Below are 27032 nucleotides of genomic sequence, written 5' to 3'. Positions count from 1 at the left end.
TCCTCAACCAGGAAGGGAAGCAATTAGATGCTGTCATAATAGCAATAAACACAATGACAGGTTTTGCTTGGTCTCTTGCTATGTCTTAGACACCACGCTCAGTGTGCTCCTCAGCTCTTGGGCCCTCTGACAGCCCACGGGGACCACCGATATCCTTCTATCACAGATGAAGAAACGGAGGGGTAGGGAGAGGCCGTAGAATCATCGAGGTCCAAAGCTAGTAGGTGTGGAAGCCTGGCTTGAAGTGTGGTCTGAAGTACGGTTCACTTGTCCTTGCCAGCTCCTTGCCGTCCGTGTTTTCCCCCGCCCACGTGCCGTACCCTTGCGCATTTGCATGTATTTATCATATTTCACTTAGCAGGTACGGTCCTAAAAAGTTGCACGCGTGCCGAGCTTCTGCCAGTGGGTTGACACTTTAAGTAACGTGGCAGCATGTCATAGCTGAGCCTTGCCACGTCTCGTACATCCCTTTGCATATTCAAAATTGCTTGTGCTAATGGATCGGGAATATGTGTTGAGAGGTACTAAATATGTATTTTTAATTAAAAATTATAATTACAATCTTTAAAGCTTCTTTTCATTGGCATGTGTGATAACCGTTTGACTTTCACATGTGATAGAAAATCCTATACTCTGAATGATTTTTTTTGCAGGCATCCATATTCGATCATGTTATTTGCCTGCCTGCTCGTGCACGAAAAGGCTTTCTTATGCCCGGGGATGGCAGTTGCGGTTCAGGGCCCTGGACGCATGGACCCGTGTGATGGTAGGCCCTTTGCCCTGGCCCCTCTCTGGAGCTGGCTCCTGCAATGGCTGCCCCTCGGAAGAGGGACCATCAGGGCATAGGGATGGTGAACAGTAACTCTGTCCCTCCCTCAGCTGGCGACCCCTCCCCGGTCAGTGCGGGTTTGCCTCAGGTATGGCAGTCCCCTTCCATCTACAGGTATCCTTCCTCCCTCTGAGGTGGGGAGGTTTGCTGATTGTAATCTCGGTCTGCTTCCAGATAGTCTGTGAACACTCCTGGCCGGGTGCCTGGGTGGCTCAGTCGGTTAAGTGTCTGACTCTTGATCTCAGTTCACGTCATGATCTCACCGTTTGTGAGTTCGAGCCCTGCATTGGGCTTGGGAGTCTGTCTCTCCTCTCTGCCCTTCCCCTGCTTGTGCGTGCCCATGCTCGCTCTCTCTCTCTCTCTCTCTCTCTCCCCCACAAAATAAACTTAAAAAAAAAAAAAAAAGACTCCTGGCAATATAGGTGCATATCATTGGAGAGATCAGTTGGGAAGGACTGATCAGTACATATGGATTAGTGGCAGTGAGATGGGAAGTGAAGTTTGCCTGAGCAAACACTTTACTGAATGTCAGGCTCTGAGGCCACAGAATGACTAAACACAGTCTTTCTCAGGGAGATAAATGAAGCAGTAAGGCGGGCGCTGAAATCGAGGTGGGTGAGTACTACAAGGGTGTGTGTGGGATGACGGGACGTTATTTTAGTGTTTATGGATTTTAGTGCTGAGTGGGTCTTTGGGATCAGCTCTCGCTCTGCTGTGGGGGGAAGACCCACAGGGAGTTAGTTACTCACCGCCCCTGAGTCCTGCCCACGAGCCCACGGTGTTTCCCATGGGTCATATTGCCTACGATCTGGTCACAGAGATACAGGTTGACTAAGCCTTTGGGAAAAAAACCTTGGTTGTCATTTTTAAAAGCTAGATTCAGACTACTAGAGGAAGAAAGTATCCGAGCCAACTTTATACTCCAGCCTCCTTTGTTTCTAGCACAGCCTGGCTGTCAAAAGGATATATTCTCCCGGCTTGTTGTCAAACCTTACAGAGCGAGGATGGAAATGTGGCACCCAACAGCAATGGCAGTAAGGCCAGGATTTTTTGCAAATGAAGTTGTTGCCCAAAGAGACACAAAAGCTGCCAAGGATGCATTTAGTCCTTTGTCTCGGAAGCGGTTGGGAATGCAGTATTTCCCCTTCATTCAGTGTATCCAGTTTCTAATGGCGAGTCGCGATGCCGGGTAGAATTTTTTTCTCCCAGTGGCACACTCAGAAGAGAATTAGGGTGGTGGGTTGTTCGCTTTGCTGAACACAGTTCTTCTGGGCCTCAACTGTACATGTCTCTGCTCCAGTGTGGCCTAGCCCCCGATCTCGTCCCACATCCCGCTCTCCCACTTCTTCTCCATAGCGTGGCCCCCAAGGCCTCCTTCAGGTTCTCCTCACAGCCCTGTGAAGCCTGTCTCCTCTGCCCCACGCACTTCCTGTCCTCCTCTGAGCTCAACCATGGTCAGCAGCTTGAGCCTCTGTGGGACAAAGGGAACAGATGCTGAGTGAAACAGCTGAGTGAGGGCATTTATGCTAGAGTCTATTTTGACTTAGATAATGGCCTTGTCTGAAATCAGTTGCACTGAAGAGGCTGCTCCCCTCTCTTGAGCTGTCCTTGGGGCTTCTCTGACAACCCATGCCTGAATTCATTTGGGCCCATCCTAAGTCAAATATGCTCTCCCCCATTAGAATGCGGTTCGATCGTGCCGGTCCGTTAAGCCTGATGTCTGTGGCCACACAGTGTCTCACATGTCTCATGATGGCTGTTGCAGTAAGCGTTTTAAACCCAAGATTCTCTGGGCTTAGAAAGCAGGGGTGCCAGCCTGGCAGTTAACTGTGACGTCACGGTAATGTCAGTCCCTATCCTCACCATCCCACCCTCACCCCCATACTCAAACCTGGGTGCTCCCAAACTATGACTGTATTCTTTTTGACTTAGTCACCCAAGTATGCCACCTTGCTAAGTGGGAATCAACACTTTGGCATATTGAAGGAAGTGGGATGGGTGACGAGGAGTGAGAGTGGGGGATGGGTAGTTATATTTTTTCAACACTCTTTAATTGAAGAGACAGAAAATCAACTCAAAAGTAGACAAGGTTAAAAAAAAAAAAAAGGAAAATTTCAAAAGGGAATCCATTGGTTCACATCATTAGGAAGTATGGTTGGATCCAGGGCCTCAACTCATATCATTCAAGTTCTGTCTCTCTTTCTGGGGCTCATCCCTGCTCAGCGCTCCATTCTTTGAAGACTGTGACAAATGTGGGCAACTCCAGGTGAGGGGAGCCGGGTCTGAGCTGCATCAGGTCTGAGTCATGGGTCCCCCCAACCATGGCCTGATGGGGTAGGGGTGGCCCTGCTGAAGCCACACGAAGAGGAGTTTTGTTGAGTAAGAGGAAGGATAAAGGATACTGAACAGTTTAAAACAACAGAGGACCACCTTATTGCCTTTCACCTGGTCACCCTTCAAAACATTGGAAATTTAGTAAATTTGAGGGTTTTTTTCCCCTTTATATATCAAATATTTTGATCATAAATTTTGGCACTGGATATTTTCTGAATAGTGGAAGCTAATCTTCCAGCATAGGTACCAAAAAACTAGACACAAGGTAATTACACATATAATAACGCAAAAAGCTATTAGAAGCCAAATATTAAACCTATCCTAACTTTATATGAGAAGTTACTTTAGACATTTTATACCTTAATCAAACCTTGTCAGATCTCCTTAGCATTTAATAATAAAAGTTGTCAGTTTTAGTTGATTCTAATAATAGGCCCTAACCCTAATGGGGGAAATCCCCACAAATTAATGACCTCCAGTCTTATTATAAATGGCGTTTTAGGACCATTTATTTAGGACCAAGGAAGCTTTCTAGTTAAATCTGGTTTATGTTACAGTTCTAATTAGTGACAAAAATAAAATCTTTGCCATACATCTCCTAAAACTTGGGTGCACAGTGCCTAAATAGATCAGCTTGAATATATTTCTGAACTATCAAATTTGTTTGACATTTTATCTTAAATCCCCAGAACTCCAGCTGGCAGGTGACAGTTAGAGCATATTTTGAAGTCGTCTGTTATAACATCCCTTTATCTCAAAAGGAGTATTTAAAAGATTTTGACTTTAAAATCACCAACATTAATAATGTATGACATATTCCAGCTTTTATTAGAACTCTGTCCTTAATGTAAGTAATTTTATTCAAGAAACTTAAAATGTGCTTATTATTGTCAATGAAAATGTAACTCAGAATCAGAGATCCGGAGCTTGGGGCGAGAAAATCCTCATAAAAGCTGAAAAGTATAGTTTACTTTGCGATCCAACTCCCCTGTTTGCCACTTAAAATAGTATTTTATTACTCTTACGAGATGCAGATAAAGCCCATTGAACAAATTGTGGCTGGTCTGTAACGCAACAGCTACAGAGGCGGCTCGGTCAAGGAGCTTGTTCATATCTTCGGCTGCAGACCCATCCATCCCAGGCAGCCCTGCGCTCAGGGGTCCGCGCCCTTGCTGTCCAGCCTGACCGCTAACTGGCCCGGAGTCCTGGGTGAGCGTTCACTCTCACCAAGACTTTCGCCCGTCCTGGTATGTGGAGTGCACTGTCTGGCACCCTCCTGCCCGGGGCCACTGGTGGAGCGAGGAGAGCATTGGAGCTGCCGGAGGGCCAGGGAGTGAGTTAGGGGACCAGGGGCGCTGTGGACTCCAGTTGTTCTGAGAGCCTGATCTTTAACGTAGAAGTTAAAATCCTGGTCACTCCTGAGCACATGCCACGTGAGACAGCGTCTTTTTCTTTTTGTCTTTTTGTCTTTTTTTTTTTTTTTTTACAACGATTTCCATTCGTTCTTTGTTCTTTCTTAGCGCAAAGGTGTTGCAGTTTATACATTATTGAACAAGCCGTAGAGAAAGTCATTACCTTGTGAAAAAAAATGTTGCTTAACGTCGCCCGGTACGGCATGCCAGCAATTGCAGAGATTTTCTGACGGTCCCATTCTAGATACTCCCATCCGTAATATGATTCACGCAGAGCACAGTGCGGCAAAACCTCCAACCAAAACGCTCAAGCATCAAATAAATTCCGTGCAGTTGGATTTTATGATTAACTGGAGAACTGGAGGAAAAGCATATCATTAGAGGTCCTGCCAAATCTTGCTGAAACAAACCAGTGCTCCTCCATGCCTCAGAAGCCCAGCGTGGTGGGGTGTGGCCGGGCTGGGAGCAGGGCTCCTCGATCCCCAGGCCACCCCAGGAATTCATGAGAGGCCAAGGGGAGCATGCCTCATGGGAAAGTGTGGTCTTCCAAAATATGGTACAGAGACAGTGTGAGGAGAAGTCTGATTAACATTTGGTTAGTTACTGTTTACTTGGAGTAGGTAAGGATTACCAGAGACTGCCAGTCCTGTTGGGAAAATCAATAAAATTGTAAGAGGGGAAAAAAGATCACGTTATCTTTGTTGGAAAATCAAAACCACACATTGGAGTTCCAGGTGTTTTTGCTACAACAGAGAGAAGTAGGTGGTATGACTATAATGAAAGAAGAAATGAAGCAGAAGAGGGGCCAGGGGGTGGCTCAGTCGGTTAAGCATCCGACTTCGATTCAGGTGGTGATCTCGCGGTTTGTGAGTTCGAGCCCCGCGTCGTGCTCTGTGCTGACAGCGCAAAGCCTGGAGCCTGCTTCGTATTCTGTGTCTCCTCCTCTCTTTGCCCCTCCCATGCTCATGCTCTGTCTTTCTCTGTCTCTCAATAATAAATAAACGTTAAAAAAAAATTAAAAAAAAAAAGAAATGAAGCAGAAGATATGTGGAAAAAATAGCCACAAGAAGAGTAGTGGAGTTGAGGAATGCCCACCCTGTTTCCTTCCCTAAAAGGTAGCAGACTTGCCTTTGAATTAGAAACATCGCATGGAGCCTGGACACCATGGGGTGGCTCAGGGCTTGGGGCTGGCAGGCATGGCAGCAGAGCCATCTTTGTGAGACGTCCATGAACCACTGTGCCTGTTCTGCATTCAGAAATTTCCCTTTGCGCCTTTGAGATCACACGGCAGTGGTCACATGGCCTCATGGCTACTCATGATACATTTCTTATCCCAAATCTTCATTCCCTAAACCTCAGCCCCACTTCAGCCTGGAGACGCGGGCCATTTCCATTCCCTAGAATCAGAGGAAAGGTCCATCACTTCTTTGGAGGGTTGGTACTGAAAGCGAGGATGGATTTTTGACGACCCCCCCCCCCCATAGTCCTGCTGCATTTCCCATAGAAATCACGTGAAGATCATGATGCATTTGCCACAGGAATCCTGCTACGCATCAGCCTCTTAACAGAAGTGTGCCTCTTGACTATTATGGATTAAACAGGCTTTTACTGGTGTGCGAGTCAGTGCCACTCCACTGGCTGTATGTGTTGGGTCAGTTCCCCGATCCCTTTCCGCCTCAGTTTCCCCACCTGCAGAAACGGGGGGATGCTCACCTTGTCACAGGACTGTTGTGAGCGTTCCAATAAGGTAGATGTCAGTAGGGTCAGGTTCCTCCCTATTCCCAGACACCTGTCTCTTGAATTTCACTGCATCAGCAGCTACCTATGACATTGCTCCTGTGGAATAATGTTTCCCGGGTGCCAAAAGCTTGACAGGCAAGCTTTCTATTTTGGTGGCCATCTGGCACTGGTAAGGTTGTTGCCAAAAGTGTTCAAAGAGGACTTTGGCCCTCTCCTGGTAAAACACCTTTCTGGGGAAAAAAGAAATTCAAAGCCCCAACTCAGTGAGAGTACCAATTGTTATTCATAGAGCACTTCTTGTGCTTTATATTACAGTCCGAATTCCGGTACCTGTTAGGGGCTAAATTATGTCCTTCAATTCATATGTTGAAGTCTTAACCCCCAGTAAATCCATGTGTGACTGGATTTGGTACAGGGTCTTTTGAGAGGCAGTTGAATTAAAATGAGGTCTTTAGGGTGGGCCCTAATCCAGTGTGACTGGTGTCCTTGTAAGAAGAGGGAATTAGGACACCGGCATACGACAAAGGGAAGCCCACAGTAAGAAGGCAGCCATCTGCAAGGTAAGGAGGGAGGGAGGCCTCAGAAGGAACCAACCCTGCGGACACCTTGATCTTTTCACTTCTAGCCCCACAACTATGAGAATATGAATTTCTGTTGTTTAAGCACTGCCCCCCCCCCCAAGTCTGTGGTACTTTGTTATGGCAGCCGGAGTACAAGGATACAGTGCCATTGTTGTCCACGTTATATGGGTAAGAGAAGAAAGACACAGATTAAGTAACTTGCCCAAGAGCTCTAGCTAGTAAGTGGCATAGTCAGGATTTTCCTCTGGGCTGTGCTGTCAGTCACTGTGCTGCCGTCCATCCCCCGCCCACCCCACCCCCCTTTCCAGAGTTGCCTCAAAGACTATTTGGGTCACAGTAGAGCAAAGCAGATTAGTTTTCCATGGTGTGGTTGCTATGTGGGATATTCCGGTCTTGATAGAAAAACGTAAGCTCCATACGGGCAGGAAGCATGCCTGTCTTGTTTTTCTTGGTCTCCCCAAAGTCTGGGAAGGTGCCTGGTAAAAACTTGATGGCTAAAGTGATTATTTTGTGCTTGAAAAGAGTCCGCAAAGTGCTGTATTCGTAAGTCGGTTGTAAAGTGTCTCCGACAGTGAGGTCTAAATGAGGTCTAAATGAGGTCTAAAGTCTTACGTTGTCTTTTCTGATGACTTTGACACCTTTCTGTGCCAATGAATGTTCTAAACCCTGCTCTTCTGTACGTATTTTCTTAAGTAGTTGTCATTACTCACAAACTTGAAAAGGTGTCTTAGAAAGTTACTTGTAAATGTTATTGCTTGAAGTGTTCATTACCAATAAAAACTGTCCTCTGCCTGGTCATGGCTGCCTCAGCATGCTGACTCCTTGATGAGGCGATGAGGCTTAGAATATCCTGGTGCCCGGGCCTTCGAGACAGAAGTGTACTTCCGTGAACTGTCTGCTTTCTGGATTCTGAAGCTAGTGAATCACCCCAGTGCACTCTCACGCGTAGCTAACCTAACCTAGGTTTGAAATCATACAGAAGGACTCATTTGATTATTTAGAGGTTCATGTGTTCATGTAAAGCAAGTTAACTTGTAAGTAGAAATCCAAAATTTTAACTTAGTCTGATATCCTGGTTTACTCTCATGTCTCCTACACACTGAAAATGCTGTGGTATAAAAAACAAACAACAACAACAAACCGCCAAAGCCATTTGTTTCAACAATCTGTGTGTTCACTTGAAATGCCTGTAAGTGACCACTTCACATCGCTGTGCTGTCACCCCACCTGTGATGTCCGAGTGCCTTTCCGCTCAGGGCCCAGCTGGTAGTGCGGAGCCCGGCACATGCACGTGTCCCAGGGCAGTGGAGTCTTAGCCCAGGGGTGGGTCGGCCATAGAAAGCAGTGCACAACTCTCCACAGCAGAGGAGGATCACAAGCCAGTGTTGTGTTCCTCTTGAACTTCTGTCCACTCAGCAGGGGAATAGAAGCAAAGGATCATTCTGTCTTTACTCCAGTTGAAGGCATAAAATGAGAGAGAGGTACAAGTTACCCATAAAAGTGCTTTGGTGTCATTTTGAGGGGGAAAAAAAATCTGCAAGTGGCCACAGCTTCCCTACCATGAAAATCTCCACACTAAGTTAGGTGCTTGTGCAGGGCTGGTGGGCAGGCAGCCATCCATTAGGAAAAGCTGGGGGACATGGCCCTGACCAACCAGTCTAGTGGCACACGGTGGCTCTGGGCGCTGATGTGCCCTCCTCCCCTAGGCTCACTTCTCAAGAAGGCTCCAGAGCTTTGTGCATGTTAACCAGGCTGAAACATTGTTCCCTTAGGGCTTTTCACACAGTTTTCCCCATGCACAGGAAGAAAGAAGGTTCACATTACAACTCAGCACTTAACTCCCTTATGTAACTGAAACAATGATACTGTGCTTGAGGCAGATTTTTCTTTCTTCTTCCCTTAAAGAAACCAAACAACTCAACACACACACACACAAGCTGGTCACAACCCATTAAATGATTGTTTTGATCCACTAGTGGGTTTTGAATCAACCTGAAAAATTCTGCCTTACACTTAACAGGTCAACTGATGGGTTTCTAATTGGCTCATCACAACATGTGGGAAATGAGTCTCTCGTTTGGAAAGGACAGAATTGCAGGAAGAGAAGAACCAAAGGAGGGCATTGGTTTCTGCCATCAGGGTGCTGCCAGGCAGTTCTGTGGCTGGTTGAGGGGGTGGGGGGAGGGCAGGTCCTGAGTGTCCCGTGAGTGGAAGAGGCCGTAGGCTGGCCACAGGGGGAGCCAGGTGGGAGCCAGGCAGGTAGCTCTGCTTCTTGCCTAGTTCATTAGTCCAACTTCCCGTCCACTACAAGGCCAAAGACATCTTGTCTATGCCTTATTTTTCTCTCTGAGGAGCATAGGAATTATCTAAAAATATCACCTTTCGGAAGGAAACTAGCTTTCTGCTGTTTTGATCTCTTTTGCGCCGCTAGTACTCTTAGACGTGAATGAGAGAGCAGGTGTAGGAATTCCCAGTTTTTACAAAGGCGCCCAAGGCCAACTGCCCAAGACCACTGTCCTGCACCTTTTCCAGTGGTGGCTGTAGGGTGTGCTTGCAGTGGCTTTGTCCCCATGTGTTGTAGGGACGGGGAAGGCGTGTCCGAGCACCAGTGATGCCCTGAGCGTGCTGGCTGGCACCGTGCTCCGTGCCCACTGAGCCCTTGCTGTGTCTCCACAGGCCTCGGCAAGACCAAGAGGAAGACCAGCGCGCGAGACGCATCCCCGACCCCCAGCACAGACGCCGAGTACCCAGCCAACGGGGGCGGCGCCGACCGCATCTACGACCTCAACATCCCCGCCTTCGTCAAGTTCGCCTACGTGGCCGAGAGGGAGGACGAGCTGTCCCTGGTAAAGGGGTCGCGCGTCACTGTCATGGAGAAGTGCAGCGACGGTTGGTGGCGTGGCAGCTACAACGGGCAGATCGGCTGGTTTCCCTCCAACTACGTCCTGGAGGAGGTGGACGAAGCGGCCGCAGAGTCCCCCAGTTTCCTGAGCCTGCGGAAGGGTGCCTCCATGAGCAATGGCCAGGGCGCCCGGGTCCTGCACGTGGTGCAGACGCTGTACCCCTTCAGCTCCGTCACCGAGGAGGAGCTCAACTTCGAGAAGGGGGAGACCATGGAGGTGATCGAGAAGCCCGAGAACGACCCCGAGTGGTGGAAGTGCAAAAACGCCCGGGGGCAGGTCGGCCTGGTTCCCAAAAACTACGTGGTGGTCCTAAGCGACGGGCCCGCCCTGCACCCCTCGCACGCGCCGCAGATAAGCTACGCGGGCCCTGCGTGCAGCGGGCGCTTCGCGGGCCGAGAGTGGTACTACGGGAACGTGACGCGGCACCAGGCCGAGTGTGCCCTCAACGAGCGGGGCGTCGAGGGTGACTTCCTCATTAGGGACAGCGAGTCTTCGGTAAGTGCCCCGGGGTGGCCGAGGTCTGCCCCGCGCAGGGAGGCGCCGGGACAAAACTGCGCGCCTGCGCGGCTGCGTATGTATATTGCGTAACGCGGCTGGTCTGCTCGATTCCCTTTCCACACTGCGTGAGCTCGCTGAAAATAGCGAAAGAATGTTTGGGGCTCTTGTTAACATAGAGCCCCAAATATTTGAGGCTCCGGTCAAGCTAGCCGAATGCGCTGTGCCTGTACACCTGCGTAAGGTTGCTGCTCTGTAATTGACTTAAATCTGTTGAGGGTGTAAGTAACTCAGCTGGGGGCTGTTGCCGTCATTCTCCTGCAGGTGCAGTTTCACGGATGGGATGGTAAGTAAAATGGTTTTCAGCTCACGAAGGTGGCTCTACTGAGATCACCCCTTTTCTGTTCTGCAGACTCAGACATCATTTTCTTTCCAGGTTTCCCATTGTGTTAATGACATCCTGCCCCCCTCCCAGGCCCTGGTGGTTGACTTGGTTTTCTTTCTGGGTCCTGGGCATGTCGGTTCTCAGCAGGAGGGGCCCCTGATTTCTGACACAGCCTTTGTTGGTTGGTTGGTTTTTTTTTTTAAACCATACAGTCCTACGGTCATCTCTGCTGCAGGCGGCACCATGGAGTTCATCTCTGAAAAGCTTTTAAAGCACTTGTGAACAGAATTGAAAAGCAAAAGACAGTGCTTGAGAGAGAGGAGTTTGTGCACTGAATCAGAGGTATGGGGCCACTTGACTTGTAGCAGATCCCTTTCCAGCAGCAGACAGATTTGGGGTTTGTGTTTCAGGTATGTGGCTGAGCCTGTCTGGAAGAACTGGGCCAGTGTCACGTAGGATAACCTTTTCATGTGTACATTGTGGAAATACTCAACCGGTGTTGTAGATCTATTTGAAGATATGCCTTGATAAGATATGATAAGACGCCCCCAAAACAAGACTTCTTCTGTAGGTAGAATCCATTGTGGTTACATTGTATCGGTCCTGGCAGGTTTCAGTTTAATTTTTTAAATGCAAACTATAAGACTAGTAAGTATGTCATCTGTGTGTAATTTTGTGTCCTCTGGGAAGGTTGGTAGCACAATGAGTAAGTGCATACTCAAGACTCTTGTAGAGTGATCTTGGAGGAAATCAAGGCCACAGAAGTGTTTTTCCTCTTTTGAGAGACAGACAGCTGTGATCTGTTTTTCGAGGCAGGAGGAACACCATGGTGGTAGAAACCAGACCCCTTATGGGGTCAGCAGGTCGCAAAGTTGGCAGTCGCCTTTGATGTGCTGCGGCAGGCACACCGGGCCTGGATATTAACTACATCTGAAAACTGAACTCTGAGATTTTCTTATCCACCCACCTGAGTTTATCATTTCTGGCAAGACATCAGATTGAATTGTTCTCACAAGATGTAAACTCTGTGCATAGCTTCCTTTTAGATCATGCTTGAGGCTTAGGAGAGCTAAGTATGCCACACTTTTAACTCTTTTGAGCAAAACTTAGAGGAAGCACTGGAAAACCAATTATGGAATAAGGTGATTGGTCCAGAGTACTTAAAGGATGAGTATAATCCAGAGTCAGAAAATATAATCTTGATTTAGAAATTTTGAGTTTAAGGGGCACCTGGCTGGCTCAGTCAGCGGAGCACATGACCCTTGATCTTGGGGTTGTGAATTCGAGCCCTGCGTTGGGCGTAGAGATTACTTAAAAAAAATAAAAAAATAAAAAAAAAGTTTTGAGTTTGAAGATACTTCCTAGAACACAGAGGGGCCAGAGCAACCCCCAATGTGGAGATGTTAGCCCTCTTCATTGTTCTTCCTGTCCTAGGGCTTGGGGCCAGGGTAGATGAGAAGAGTGCCCTCCAGGTTGCTGGCCTTGGGATGGACCCACTACTTTTCTGTAAGAAAAACACACTCAGGTGGTGTCACTATCTGAACTCAGAGACCAACTCCTTTTCAGTAGGGAGGGAGAGATACAGGCATATCTCATTTCCTTGTGCTTCTCTTTGTCATGTTTCACAGATAAATTTGTTTTTCATAAATTGAAGGTTTATGGCAACCCTGTGACAGGCAAGTTTAATTGGCACCATTTTCTACCAGCATTTGCTCACTTTGTGGATCTGTTATGGTAATCTGCACTCAGTGATTATGATTCCTCAAAAGCTCAGGTGATGGTTAGCAATTTTTAGCAATAAAGTATTTTTTAATTAAGGCATGCACGTTAGTTTTTTTAACGTAATGCTACTGCACGCTTAATGGACTAGAGTGTAGTGTGAACATAACATTTCTATGCACCTGAAAGCCAGAGAATTCATTCGATTTGCTTTATTGTGATACTCACTTTACTGAGGCGGTCTGGAACCGAACCCGAACCTGCAGTATCTCTGAGGTGTGCCTGTATTTATGTTATTTGGGTTCCATCTCAGCACTTGAATAAGCTCCAGTGTCTTGTTTGTCTCAGATTATTAGAGAATATGCTGACTTTCTAAATAATGGAAACATTGTTTACGTTGTATTTTAACCATTTTTATGGGAGCCTTTTTAGGTTCTGCATTCTGTCTTAACTTAGAAAACCGAACTATGACATAGTAATGGCATGACGTCAGGGGGATGGAGAGGGAAAGGGACCTGCGTCAGCCCTGCACCCTCACTAGCACTGGCTCCAGCTCGAGAGTGCCATGTGACCTGACGGTGTCCAGGGACGCCTGTCCCAGTGGCTTGTGCCATGACACGTGGCATTTTCTGATGTTGGGATGCCTGCTTTGTGCCAAAGGGAGGCTGCAAGGGGCTCCAAGGGACGTTGCTGCATTTCTCCTAACAGCAGACCTAGGTCTGCTTTTCTCACTCATATCCAGGTCACCAGAGGCTGTTGAGGAACTTTCTGGATGGACAGATGGACAGATCCATTCCTTATTAATCTTCTGCTGTCCGTTGACTACCTCTGCCTCTTGCCAAGGTTTCTCACGTCCTTTCCTCTCCTTCTTTGTGTCTTTTTTTCATATTAATTTTGGCATTTCTAAGACGACAGCCTGGCTTTGAAAGCAACCACCAGACCAGTGTGAGCCCTTAATCTAGCAGCCATAACCTGACATCACATCGTATCATGCCAGAGTCAGAAAGGTTTCTGATGCGTTGGGCATACCTGCTGGACTTGGAGACATCTTCTTTTCATTTCCTTTTCTCTCTGGCAGTTTTTGGGCTGGGGACTTTCCTCTGACTGAGGTTACCACAGGACATCTGACTTCTAAATAAGCACAATAGCATTTTTTAGAGTGCATCTTCAAGGTATGTATCATGTTTTAAGATCTCCTGAGTGATTCCAATATAAATAAGCTAGGCTCTTGCTTGACGGTATCTTGCATTTAAAAATATTCAATGTTTCTCTATTTTGAAAAATACAAAATATACCCAAGTGTGAGCCCTAGGACACGTGTGCTTTTGGGGAAGGAGAAGTACATATTTTGGAAAAACTAACACAAACATGGCCACATCCTGTGATATCCAGGGTCCGTGAAGTCCTGGGTGTTTTCTGTCAGCCATGTTTTATCGAGGAAGGAATGAACAAACCAAATTATCCTGTTCGGGCTCTCTTTCCTGTCCTGAATCTTAATACTCATTCTTTGTGTTCTCTACCATCTTTTCTCCCTTCCTCCCCACTTTCCTTTCTCATCTGTAACTGTCATTTACCCCAGCAGCTCAAGGTGAAACAGCCTCGTTTCTTAGTCTCTATATTCCATTATCCTTCCTGCACCTGCTAATCCCTAGCTCATTAACTCTAGAAAATTCAAAGTTCCTACCTGCTCATCATACATCCTTCTGTATTTGTCCATCCTTCTTCTGTGGATGCAGTTGGAAAGTGGTACTTACAGTTAAGAATAACCAGCGGTTAGGCTTCTGGATGAACTGTTAGTTGTCAATAGGTTAGTTTTCCGTTTGCTCTCATTCAGAAGGAGACAGCTTATAGCGAGGATGCCGTCACCCAAGGTGCCTAGCTGGATGGTGTCAGCCTGTAGTTTACAGAGCCGTTTTCCTCTGTAAGACTTTAAAAATCCCAGAGAGATCACCTTTCTTCCTCACATGTATTATGTTCCACAGTAGGATTTGGGGACTGATTTTTGGTCATACAGTACATTTGCTTCTGATAGAGAAAAGCTACCTTGCTGAAGATAACTGAACGTACATATTGTCCACATGGATAGTCATGTGTTTCAGTCCTTGCTGTTTTTTAAAAATCCATTAAGAGTGGGATGCCTGGGTGGCTCAGTCAGTTGAGCATCTGACTCTTGATTTCTGCTCAGTTCCAGATCTCCTGGTTCATGAGATACATCCCTGCATTGGACTCTGCTAAGCATGGAGCCTGCTTAAGATCCTCTCTTTCTTTCACTCTCTTTCTGCCCCTTGTTTGTGCTTGCTCTCTGTCTCCCACCAAAAGCAAACAAACAAAAAAACACCGTAATTTTTTTTTTTTTTTTTTTTTTTTTTTTTTTTTTTTTTTTTTTTTTTTTTTTAACCAGAACTCTGTTTGGGGATGATATCATCACTTTGTCTCTCTAGATCGGTGATATTCAAACTGTACCGTGTGCTAGCATCTCCTTGAGGGCCTGGTAAAACAGACTGCTGGGTCCCACCCATAAAGTTCCCGACCTGGGAGGTCAGGAGCCCGAGAATTTGCATTATTAGCACATTCCTTGGTGATGTTGATGCTGCTGGTCCAGAGACCACACTTTGAAAACTGGTAGGCAATTTTAATGGTTTTATACGTATTTACAGCAATTGCTTAAACTCCATTTCTGCTTAATAGTACATTTCCAAGAATTATAAACATGCTTAAAGATGAACATTTTCACTCTTGTCGGAAAGATTCTTTTAGGTAGAACTGTTGACTCCTGTTGAGTGGAATTCACCTCCTCAAGTGCTTTTCTGTTTATTTATTTTTTTTTCGCTGTTGAGAACTTGGTGACAAAGTGGCTGCATTTGCTCTGTGTTCCTGACGGAGAATGGGAAAGAGTTCAGTCCTCAGAGTAGAGTGAAGGCGCTTTCGTAGCAGTTCGGGGGATGGGGAGCTATGGAGTCAGTTCCTTCCAGCAGTGACTTACTTGCTCATGAGCTTTCTAAATCCACGGTCTGGCGCCCTGATTCCTAGATGGTTTCTCATAAATGGGTTGATGTTAAGAAAGAGTATAGGTTTTACTGTGATCCATGCATACCTACATCTTTCCAATTGCAAAACTTACAAGCTGCTTTTTGATTGTCAGGCTTTTTGCCCCGTACCTAATGGACACTTTAAGCCTAGATTTTTAGAATATTTCTCACTTTAACTATATCTGATTCTTCAACCCGGAAGGACCTGAACCATCATTTGGTATGGGCACTTCTCTCAGAGTTCGCTGCTCCTCACCTGTTTCATTCATCCGACTCTTAGATGGCTCAGAGCCTTGGCAGTCCTGGATAGCACTTCAATATTTACCTTAAAACAAACAAATCCACGCTATTAACTGGCATATGTGAAAAAAGACAAGAGTCTTATTTGAAGCTATTTCTTAAAAGGTAATCAATCACAAATCTGCTCAAGGTGTCACTTGTAATTTTTTGCAGAACCAGACAAGGCTTCTCTGCTGTGCCCTTGGCCTTGGTTAAAGGCGTGGCGTCCCATTCTCTCTCCCTGGAAGGGGGGGGGGGGGGTGAGCTGGTCAAGTTAAGTGAGCACTCTGCCGGGGAGCTCCCGTGTCATCGCAGAGTGCCGATAAAATTGCATGTAACCAACGGACAAAATTACTAGCCTTTCAGTAATATAGAAGGCACCTGAGAATCTTAGAATTTCAGCCCCAAAGCCATTATTTATGATGAAGGGCTTTAAATGGAGTTTCATTTCTGCTGTGTTACAAAAGAAAGTAAACGTTACTCAATCCATTGATTTGTTTTTGGAGGGATATAAATGTCAAAAGCAGAACAGAGAGTAGTCTGTGGCCCAGACTCACCTGACTTGTGACATGTAAATGAAGCAGGTGCAGGTCAGCTGAGCAGGCCCCCTCAGGTCATTGGGAAGCTACAGGTGGCCACTTTTCTCTTTGTGTTGCTGATAATTGCTGAGTGGCTTCTCTCTTGTCTGTACCTTCCTCTCTGTGTCCTAATGTGTCATCACTCTTTTCCTCCTTACACCTGAGTTCCTGGGTTCTTGGACTGGGCTGTCTCTTCCTCCAGACCTTCATACAGATCTAGAAAACTCTAGAACACAGCTCCCTTCCCCTGCACCCCCATCAATGTAATGTCCACACGTCTTTCAAGTCTCATTCTGGCCACCTTTGCTCTTGGGAAGCCTCTCCTGACCTGCAGGCCTGGGCCACATGCTCCCACATGTTCCCTGGGACACAGGGCAGTCTTAATGCTAGGGTGTCCTTGCCCCCGGACATGACAATGTTGCCCCCTTCAAAGGCCAAGTCAGCACAGAGAATGCATGTTGTGTCATGTTGTTGGCCATTGAATCCTACTACTTTGGTGGGACTCCCAAGAAATATTCTTTGCATTAACTGATGAATTAATTATCCAGAATGTGCATAATAAATTCAATATGGGAATCAGCAGCCAACCAGTACAGAGTGCTAAGGATTCCTGAGTTGTGTCTCTGTGCCTGTGTTCTCCTGGGGTTGTGCTAAATGCACTGTTGAGCTTGAATCAGAACCGTGGCCTCTGGCTTACTTTTTGCTGCCACGAGAGGGGTCCAGACACCATTTCTTCAGGCCTGCAAACATAGTAGGGAGGGAAATGGTCATCCAGTAACCACTGGCAACTGAAGAACAAGCCTTTCAAAGTAACACAAAAAATATGTCAAAGTAAATAATTTATCCATGAAGGTGTTCAGAAATATTTTCATAAAAATCTCTTAGATCATGAACTACCATTTATCTAAATATTTATATTGCTCTCATAGAAAATCACCAGAACCTGTAAGAAATGTTTTTCCCCAGTGTTTTAAAATATTTAACGCTGTAATGGAAAATTTTGAAAACTGGGTCAAGGAAGTTTTTAGCATTTAATATATCAGAAAGGCTTATGTGGAAAATACATGCTATACCAGTGTAAGCCTCTGGGTCGGTTGTTTTTTGGTTTTTTTGTGTTTTTTTTCTGTTGTTGTTGTTAAACGATTTCTTTTTAGCTGTGGCTACAGAAATAGCTAAATAAAGTTGTCTTTTAGACTGAGATTGCCACTTGGTTTCTACAAGAAGTTAGGCTCACCTCTCAGTAATGTCACAATCACTCCACGAAATTAGCAATGAAAGAGAAGCACAGAAGTCGTTAGGATTTTTTTTTTTTTTTTTTTTTGAACTGGGCATTTTTGTTTTGTTTTTAACACACGTGCGCAGACGCATACTGAGGGGCCGGTGAGGCTGCAGGCCCCGGCAGGTGCATGCTGGCTGGTCCATGGGGCTGTTTCCTGCTGTGGATGTGGTTTCTCGGCTGGCGAAGGAAGATCGCACACTCCACTTTTCAAGATTGTGGAGTGAGAGATGCTGAGGAACCGAGACAGATGGAGAAATGTTTAAATCTGGCTTTGGTCGACACTTGGTAAACATAAACGTGATTTTCTCATATGTAGGTAGGTGCCTGGACAGCAGGCTCACAACTCTTCTCCCCTTAAACAGAGGGCCCCATGTACTGCCTGCCAGGGGTCTTTACCACGTGCCCTTTGAAAGCTGATCTTTTGCAACTTACGGAAGGAATTTCACGAGAGGTGTATACATTTTGGTCTTAAGCTGCGTGCATGGAAAGTGCTTGCCTGGCACAGACGGTTTCTTGGGTGTCTCACTAATACTGCCAGTATTCAGATATTCTAAGAGTGCCCATTGGGTGTCCCAGCCAGAGCCAATCAGGATCCTTGTAGCATTTTGGGGAGGTCGAGAAAAAAGTGATTCATAGAAAAAAGTCGAGTTTAGGGATCATTGTTGCCTGACCCCAGGCCAAAGGAGAGCAAACATTTTTGGTTCGGGAGCTGTGTCTGAGCCACGTCTCCAACTGCCATGTGTCCCTACCCGCCTCCCCCCACCAGGAAAAACCTTTAACGAGGATCACCAGGTGTTGCAGATGATCTGAAGAAAATGTGGAGTTCTTTTGTACCACTGCTGTGCCCTCACTAGGAGGCGATGCTCTGGGCCCTTGTGACCTCCCTGCCCGACCCCCCACCCCCCATGTCCTCACCCATCCTGATGCCTCGGATTCCTCTATCACGTTCCTGCTGTCCCCACCAAAACTTCACAAACCTTTTTAGACTAGCATATAAACTTTATTTAAGAAATGTTTTTTATGTGACGAAATGTACATTACAGAAAATTCACCGTTTCAACCATTTTTTTTTTTTTTTAACGTTTATTTTTGAGACAGAGACAGAGCATGAACGGGGGAGGGTCAGAGAGAGAGGGAGACACAGAATCTGAAACAGGCTCCAGGCTCTGAGCAGTCAGCACAGAGCCCGACGCGGGGCTCAAACCCACAAGCTGTGAGATCATGACCTGAGCCGAAGTCGGACGCTCAACCGACTGAGCCACCCAGGCGCCCCCGTTTCAACCATTTTTAAGTGCAGTGGCATTACGTACGTTCCCATTATTACGCAACCATCACCATTCAAACTTTTTCAACCTCCCTGATTGGAACTGTGGACCCATTAAATACTGACTTTCCACTTCCCCCTTTCCCTAGCCCCTGGTGACTTTCTCCTTTCTGTCTACCTTCTGTCTCCATGAATCCGACTACTCTAGGTACCTCATGTGGATGGAATCAGACAGTGTCTGTCTGCCCTTTTGTGTCTGGCCTATTTCACATAGCATAATGTTCTCAGGGGTTCATCCATGTTGTCGCCTGTGACAGGATTTCCTTCCTTTTTTGAAGCTGAATGATACTCCATTTTATGCATCTACCCCATATTGTTTATCAATTCATCTGTAGATGGGTAATGGGTAGCTTCCACCTTTTGGCTATTTTTAATGATGCTGCTGTGAACACGAGCGTGCAAATATCTTTTCGAGTCACTGCCTTCCATTTTTGTAGATGTGTACACCCAGTAGAGGGATGGCTCGATCAAATGGCAATTCAGTGGTTAATTTTTGGAAGAGCTGCTATCTGTCTTCCACAGCGGCTGCACCTAGACATTCCCACCAGCGGTGCACAGAGTTTCTCCACATCCACACCAACAGTCGTTACTTTCTGTTTTTTGGAGATTTTGTTTTTCACCATAACCACCCTAATGGGTGTGAAGTGAGTGACAGCTCACTGTGGTTTTGATTTGTATCAGCACGTAACCTGTTAATCTCAGCTGCACTGGTTGCTTGTGTGGGGATGTTTCTTGTGGCACTCTCGCTAAACAGCTCCTTACCGTGGCCTCTGGTGGCATGGCCAATGTGGGGTTGAGTAACAAAATAGAGCCACCCCTATAGAGCTTCTAACACAGAAAGCGGTTCTTAGGAATTGCTTGATTTTTATCAGTTAGGTCCGTGAGTGGAATTGTGTGCAAACTGGCCTGCTCACTCCCTTCTTCCTTAACTCTCTTCACCTTTTTGAAAGTTCCCACCAGATTATAGTCACTGGAAATCCTACAGAATCAAGCCTGAGTAGTTCCACAGACAAACAGGAAAAGGCACATGTAAAATTTTCCTCAGCCTCATAGCAGTAATTCTCAAAGTGTGGTCGCTCACTGCATCAGTGTCACCAGAGAACTTGCTAGAAATGCAGAATATCAGGCCTCCCGCAGACCTGCTGAATCTGAGTATCTGGGATGGAGCCCCGCACCCTCCGTGTGAATGAGCTCTCCCAGTGATTCTGATGCTCAAGTTTGGGAACCACTGAATTATGGCCTAGGAAATTGGTTCCAGCCCTTTTGAGCAGCAGTGTGTTCTATGGCAAAATTCGGAACTGAATTTTTGAATGCCATTTATTATTGATCATTTACACTGGGCATGACATGGCAGAAAGACAAAGAGTGAGCAGGACAGTATTCTAAAAGTCTAACCTCTGAGGTATTTACATTTAATTTTAGGAACTACGTTTTGGGAGGCAGCGAGGGATAGACACACACATACGGGTACTAACTTGAAAATGGGGCACCTGGGTAGCTCAGTCGGTTAAGCATCAGACTTCGGCTCAGGTCATGATTTCGCGGTTCGTGAGTTCAAGCCCTGCATCAGGCTCGTGCTGATGATAGCTCAGAGCCTGGAGCCTGCTTCGGATTCTGTGTCTCCCTCTCTCTCTGCCCCTCCCCTACTCATGCTCTGTCTCTCTCTCTCAAAAATAAATTAATGTTAAAATTTCTTTTAAAACAATGGAGAGTAAACACTGTCATTTAAAGATTGGGTTCTGTGGTTGATGATTTATGTAGAAATGTTTATTTCAGGAGGTAATGAGAACGATAATGTTTGATCTTGTCACAGGTGGATTGGCTTTAGGCCTGTGGAGTAAATATTTCAGAGACACATTTAAAGAAGAACAGAAAATGCCAGTGACGACATAATCTGATGCAGAAACAAAGAGAGTAGTATCAATTGACAGCTAGTGGCCTAAGTATAGACAGTGAGTCAATTTTGATTAAAAAAAGGCTATATTGGACAACCAGGCCAGGTGATTTAACAGAATGATAAACCTGAAAGGAAGCTTTTTTGAGATAAGAACAGAGAGTATTGATCAGTGAATACAATTTTGCCTCTAATCCATAGGTTCTCAGATTTTTGTGGTAAAGGAACTACTTTTCTGGGCAAGGAGTACCTTCCTTAAAGAAGTAAGAAAAGGGAAATATCCATTTGCCAAACAAAAGGAAAGAATGATGTAGCTATTGACAAGAAACCAACAAGGTGACCTCTATTTGGAAGTGGAGAGAGTATTAAATATACATATAAATCGTTGATAATCAAAAGCCAGCATGACCGGAAATCAGTCCAGAGTCTACCTGGGAGACTTGGCGAACCACACAAAGGACAATTTCAACTCCCCAAAGTGGAAAAAAAAGTAGAAGTTTAAGAATCAGGAGTGCTTGGGAGCAAGGTCCTACCTACCCTCCCATTATTTCTTCCCACCCACATGCTTAGAAGAAAATCATATTAGTACTTAAGCTATCAGGGATGGAGGTAGAAATAAAGGATATTACAGATTGTTCTTGACTTTATTTATTTATTTATTTATTTATTTATTTATTTATTTATTTACATCAATGAGAAAATAAGGGTTAAATCTTGAGGAAAGGAGAGTATTATTTGACCAGGGCATCTGTTTTATAAAAATGCAAAGTGCTTTTCAGCAAATATTTCAAACAGTGGATATCAAGCTGATGAACCTGTAGAAACAGTATCAAAGAGGGTGTGTTCTTTAGTTTTCTTTTCTAAAAGTGATCGCTTGTGAGCAGAAATTGCAAAGAGGTGAGATGTGAGAATTACCTAAAGAAATGAATAATGGAAGAGATGGTCAGAATTGGAAATTTGTAAGTCAGTACATTTATTTATTTTTTTAATGTTTATTCTTGAGAGAGAGAGTGAGACAGAGTGTGAGCAGGGGAGGGGCAGAGAGCAAAGGAGACACAGAATCCCAAGTGGGCTCCAGGCTCTGAGCTCAGCTGTCAGCACAGAGCCTGACGCAAGGCTCAAACCACGAACTGGGAGAACATGACCTGAGCCAAAGTTGGACGCCCAACCGACTGAGCCATCCAGGGGCCCCAAAGTCAGTACAGTTATTGAACATCTACTCTGATCCCAGTGTGGACATGTGGAGTTAAATCAAGTTCTCGTCCTTAGAGGGATTATATTCAAATAGGGGGCCTAAAACCTAAACAAAAACAATGATGACATATTAATAAAAGCCCAGAGAGAGGTTGATTTTCTACCAGTCTATTAATTGTCCTTATATTCCACTTGGAAGATGACTTCCTGAAAAAAAAAAGTGGGGGGTAAAATGAATTGCTTATCCCAAATGATAATTCTTCAGAATCTCTGGTTCAAAAGCTTTGAGAATAGAAAAATCATTCCTTCAAGGAACAGTCAGAAGGAGAGAACAAGAAGACATGGTCTGATGTTATAATATTTGAAAAGTTAGCATGGCGTTCAGCCAAGAGAAATGGAACCAAGTAAGTATAGTGTTTGGAGAAGGACAGGGAAGAAAATGTGGATAATGGGAGGAATCTCAAAGATGGGAATTGAAAGGGGGTAGGGGGGACGTTGGGAATTGAGGGCAGATGTTTCAGAATTGAAAAGAAAGTATAAGACTGTATCTAGTTAGATTTTAGTGCAGCCAAAGAAAGTTTAACAAACATGGTATCTGTGATGGCTTAAAAAGATGTCCACTGGGGTGCCTGGGTGGCTCAGTCGGTTAAGCGTCCGACTTCAGCTCAGGTCACGATCTCGCGGTCCGTGAGTTCGAGCCCCGCGTCAGGCTCTGGGCTGATGGCTCAGAGCCTGGAGCCTGTTTCCGGTTCTGTGTCTCCCTCTCTCTCTGCCCCTCCCCCGTTCATGCTCTGTCTCTCTCTGTCCCAAAAATAAATAAACGTTTAAAAAAAAAAAAATTAAAAAAAAAAAAAAAGATGTCCACAAATTCTTGATTGCCTCCCCTTCAGGAGGAACTGCACTTAATGACTCACTTCTAATGAGCAGAATGTGGTAGAAGTGATGTTAGGTGATTTCCAAGACTGGGTTGTAAAAGGCATTGTGGCTTTGCTCTTTCTCAGATCTCTTGATCTTGAGGGAGTCAGCTGTCAGGTTTTGAAGAGACTCAAGGGCTCCTGACTGGTACATGCGAGCAAACCTGGTTCTTGGAAGCAGCTCCTGAATCCCTAGTTAAGTCTTTAGATGATGTCTTGACTGTAGCCCGATAGGAGTTGAGTGGTTCCAGCTCAAGTTTTAAGGCACTTCCAAATTCCTGAACCACAGAAATTGCAAGTATAAATGTTCACCGTATTTAAGCCATTGAATTTGGGGGCGATTTGTTACACAGCAATAGACAAGTAATATGCTACTCCAGGTAGAAAACAAGACTATAAGAAAGGCGACAGTACAAAAATGACAAAATTCAAGAGACACAGCTTTACCATTTGTTGTTCAAAGAAGGAGCAAACAAGTAGCTGTCACGTTGGTAATGTTTATTTTTCCTCTGCTGGAAATCAGGAGACCTCAAAGATGCTTGGCAGATAGTTCAGCGGCTACCTATCGAGTGCTTACGTATCGGATCTGGTTTTTTCTCTAGCATCCGTAAAAATGAACTAGAAATGAGCCTTTTGGTTCAAGGTGCTTGGAGCGTAGTAAGAGAGACAGATGTAAACAAGGATGACCACGTGATCACGAGTGAAGTAAAATGTGATTCTTCTGGGTTGCCTGGGTGGCTCAGCCAGTTAAGTGTTGACTTCAGCTCAGGTCATGATCTCACGGTTTGTGAGCTCAACCCCCACGTTGGGCTCTGTGCTGACAGCTCAGAGCCTGGAGCCTGCTTTGGATTCTGTGTCTCCCTCTCTCCCTCCCCCTCCCCCTCAGAGCTCACGCTCTATCTCTCTCTCAAAAATAAATATTAAAATTTTTTTTTTTGTGGGGGGGGGGCGCGCTTGGGTGGCTCAGTTGGTTAAGCATCTGACTTCGGCTCAGGTCACGATTGCGAGGTTCGTGAGATCGAGCCCCGCGTCGGGCTCTGTGCTGACAGCTCAGAGCCTGGAGCCTGCTTTGGATTCTGTGTCTCCCTCTCTCTCTGCCCCTCCCCTGCTCATGTGTGTGCTCGCGCTCTCTCTCTCTCTCTCTCTCTCTCTCTCTGTCAAAAATAAACATTGGAAAAATTTTTTTTTTAATTTTTTTTTAATGTGATGCTTCTGCAATAGAAGATAGACCTCTTCTAGTTTGTTTGGAAAGTTAAGTATTCTCTAGAGATTCTAATCAAAAGAAATCTTTTAAAAGTTGGCAAGATGCTGATTGCTGTGTTTATAAAGTTTCATAAAACAAACTTAAAGAAGAGCCCCTAAATGGTGGTGTTCGCTTAATATTTCCCCAAAGATGTTGTACTCCTGACATGACTGTAGTTTATTAAACTGTTCCAGTCTCTTCCCAGTTTCAGGAATTCTGTTTTGCGGTTGAGAAAACTGAAGCAGCAAACCATTGGGAAATTTGCCCAAGGTTGTGTTGCTAGTCAGTAAAGGAGCCAGAATATGAACCCAGGCAGCCTGGTTCCACAGCCTATAATACAACCAACTGTCCTCCTTCTCAGTTAGTGTGACTGTACTAGAAACCTGGAGTCTGAACAAATCACGACTTGCCCAATGTCACATGACCAGTTTCTACCTGTGTCATAGTGGGCTGATTTCTTACAGACTAACACTTCTGGTGAAAACAACTAGAAAAGCTGGACAAAACCTTGAAACAAGCAAAAAGCAACCAAGAAGTAGCCTTTCAGGAGCCTATGGTGCTGGGGGCAAAAATTAGAGGTCAGGGCCACCAAGGAGGCATGGCCCCAGAAAAAAAAACAAAAAGCCAGGCCTTTAGTATGGACTCTCCAAAGTCTACATACTAGAAGCCCAAAGCAAACCTGAAATAAATCACACTGTCATTAATTCTGTTCCTCATTGTATTAAGGTGTTCTGTGCTACCTTCACTGAGTAGAGAAGCAAAAGCAAGTAAATCTCTGGAAGACAGTATCAGCCTTACAAACCTCATATCAATATGCAGCATTCAAATTAAAGTACCAAAAGATAAGGCTGAATTACCAAAAACAAAGAGGGGAGAAAAAGAGAATAGAAACAGACCTACAGAAACCCAGATTTTGAATGTGTAAGTGTGGTTTTTAAGGTGAATGGATTCGTAGTTTCAGGAAATTCTGCAAGATGAATTTGAGTAGAGAATTAGAAGTAATAAACAAAAAGAGCAAAGTGAGAATTATAAGACCAAAAAATACAGTAATTGAAATTAACAACTTGGTGGGTTTACAGTAGATTAAACACAGCCAAAGAAGGGATTAGTAAATGGGATGACAGCTCAAAGGAATAGAAATTTTAGGTTTCTAAAACACACACAAAAAGAGAAAAGCACAAGAGATTTTGCTATGGACCGAATGTGTGTGTGTGTTTCCCTTTATCTCTTGCAAAATTCACATGCTGAAGCCCAGTACCCAATGTGATGATATAGGGTGGGAGGAGCCCTCATGAATGGGATTAGTGCCATGAGAAAAGAGACCCTAGAGAACTCTCTTGGCCCTTCCGCCGTTTGAGGACACCATGAGAAAATGGTTATCTATGAAGCAGGAAGCAGGCCCTTACCAGACACCAAATCTGCCAAATCTGATCTTGACTTCCTTGTCTCTAAAACTAAGAGAAGTCCATTTCTGTCTTTAAACCACCCAGCTTATGGTATTCTGTTATAGAAGGCTGAACTGAGATTTATAGGACCAACTGAAAGGTTTATCGTACACGTAACCGGTGTCCCAAAAGAGTGGATGGTGAGGAGGAGAGGTAGGCAAGAGGGGGAAGCAATATTTGAAGCAGTAAATGCCAGTGCCACATGACTAGTGGATAGCCGGGCCAGGTCTAGCTTCAGATTTATCGTCTTCAAAACATTTTTCATTATGACACATAGCACCCAGAAAATGTCGTTTAAGAAGTATGTGTTTAACCCAGGTCAAGGTCAGGAAATAGGACACTGCTGGCACTCCAGAAGCTCCTGCCCACCCCCATAGTAGCTTCCTGATTGCACCACGCCTCCCACTAGAGATAACTGCTACCTTTGATTTTATGATAATCATTTTCATCATTGGTTAAACCTACGTGTATATCCCTAACCAGTCCATTTTAGCTTTGCCTGCTTTTGAATCCTGTGGATGGTATCATACTGCAGCTACTGTTTTCTCATTTTCTTCTCTTGGTCCGTACTGTATGAGATTTATTTAGTCCACGTTGATACGTTATGGGACCTGGTCTGGATCACCTGGCGGAAGAACCAAGTGGCACTCGGAGATCTCGGAAGGCAGGAGGTTTATGTTACACCTGTGGGCTCAGAGATCACTCTCCAGAGGTCTGAGCCCCGAGCGTAAGCAGAGGGAACAATTTGTAGCCTGTTACTTCTGCATTCTGCATTAGTAGTAATTTGGCACATGAAGCAAGCAGGGCAGGAAGAAGAACCCGGAAGGGGGGTCTTCGGTGGGGGACTGGAAATTTCTCCGTCAGTCCTATTGGCCATCTTATAACAGATTTTTCCCTATTAGATCGATTTCATTGTTTGATGAAGTATATACCTCATCTATGTGTCCATTTTCCTGTTGGTGGAGATGAAGAGTGTTTGTACTTCAACGTCATTATGAGTAATGCTGCTCGGACGTTCCTAAACCTGTAGCCTAGTACACATGTGCACGCTTCTCTAGAGCACTTGTCTAGAACACCTTCCTGCAGTGGAAGTGCAGGGTTCTTAAGAATGCCTGCACTCAACTTCTCCATGATGCAAAAACGGTAGTGCTGGCTTCTACCCCCACCAACCATGAAGACTTCCCAAGTCTGGCACACTTCCCACCTCACAATCGCTGCGACACATTGGCCTCCCGAGGAGGGACACTCAACAGGCTTCCTCTCTTGGGCCCCGTCATGGAAAGCTTGTTTACTACCTCATGGGGGCCTGTGCCTTCCGATCAGTAACACCCCAAAACAAAAGCGTGTGTGGAGAGAGAATGCGGGGCTGGAGTCTGTTTGGGTCCTCTTTTCTCAGTGTAGGTATTCACACAAAACCCTGTTAAGGTTCTTTGACAAGCTTTAAGTGAGGGTCCA

General features: G+C 45.4%; 1 protein-coding gene across 4 annotated transcripts in view; it reads left to right on the top strand.

Annotated features, from left to right (window-relative positions):
• Positions 1–27032, top strand: part of NCK2 (NCK adaptor protein 2) — a 153286-nt gene that overhangs the window by 120990 nt on the left and 5264 nt on the right. For all 4 annotated transcript variants that reach the window (XM_053890498.1, XM_019428485.2, XM_053890497.1 and 1 more), the window contains one exon: positions 9573–10294. In XM_053890498.1, the coding sequence (XP_053746473.1) occupies positions 9573–10294 (722 nt within the window). The remainder of the gene's footprint in view (positions 1–9572; positions 10295–27032) is intronic.

The sequence above is a fragment of the Panthera pardus genome, unplaced genomic scaffold (assembly GCF_024362965.1).
Source record: "Panthera pardus isolate Hobbes unplaced genomic scaffold, ASM2436296v1 HiC_scaffold_25, whole genome shotgun sequence".
Classification (NCBI taxonomy): Eukaryota; Metazoa; Chordata; class Mammalia; order Carnivora; family Felidae; genus Panthera; species Panthera pardus.
This window is presented reverse-complemented; position numbering and strand designations above follow the sequence as displayed.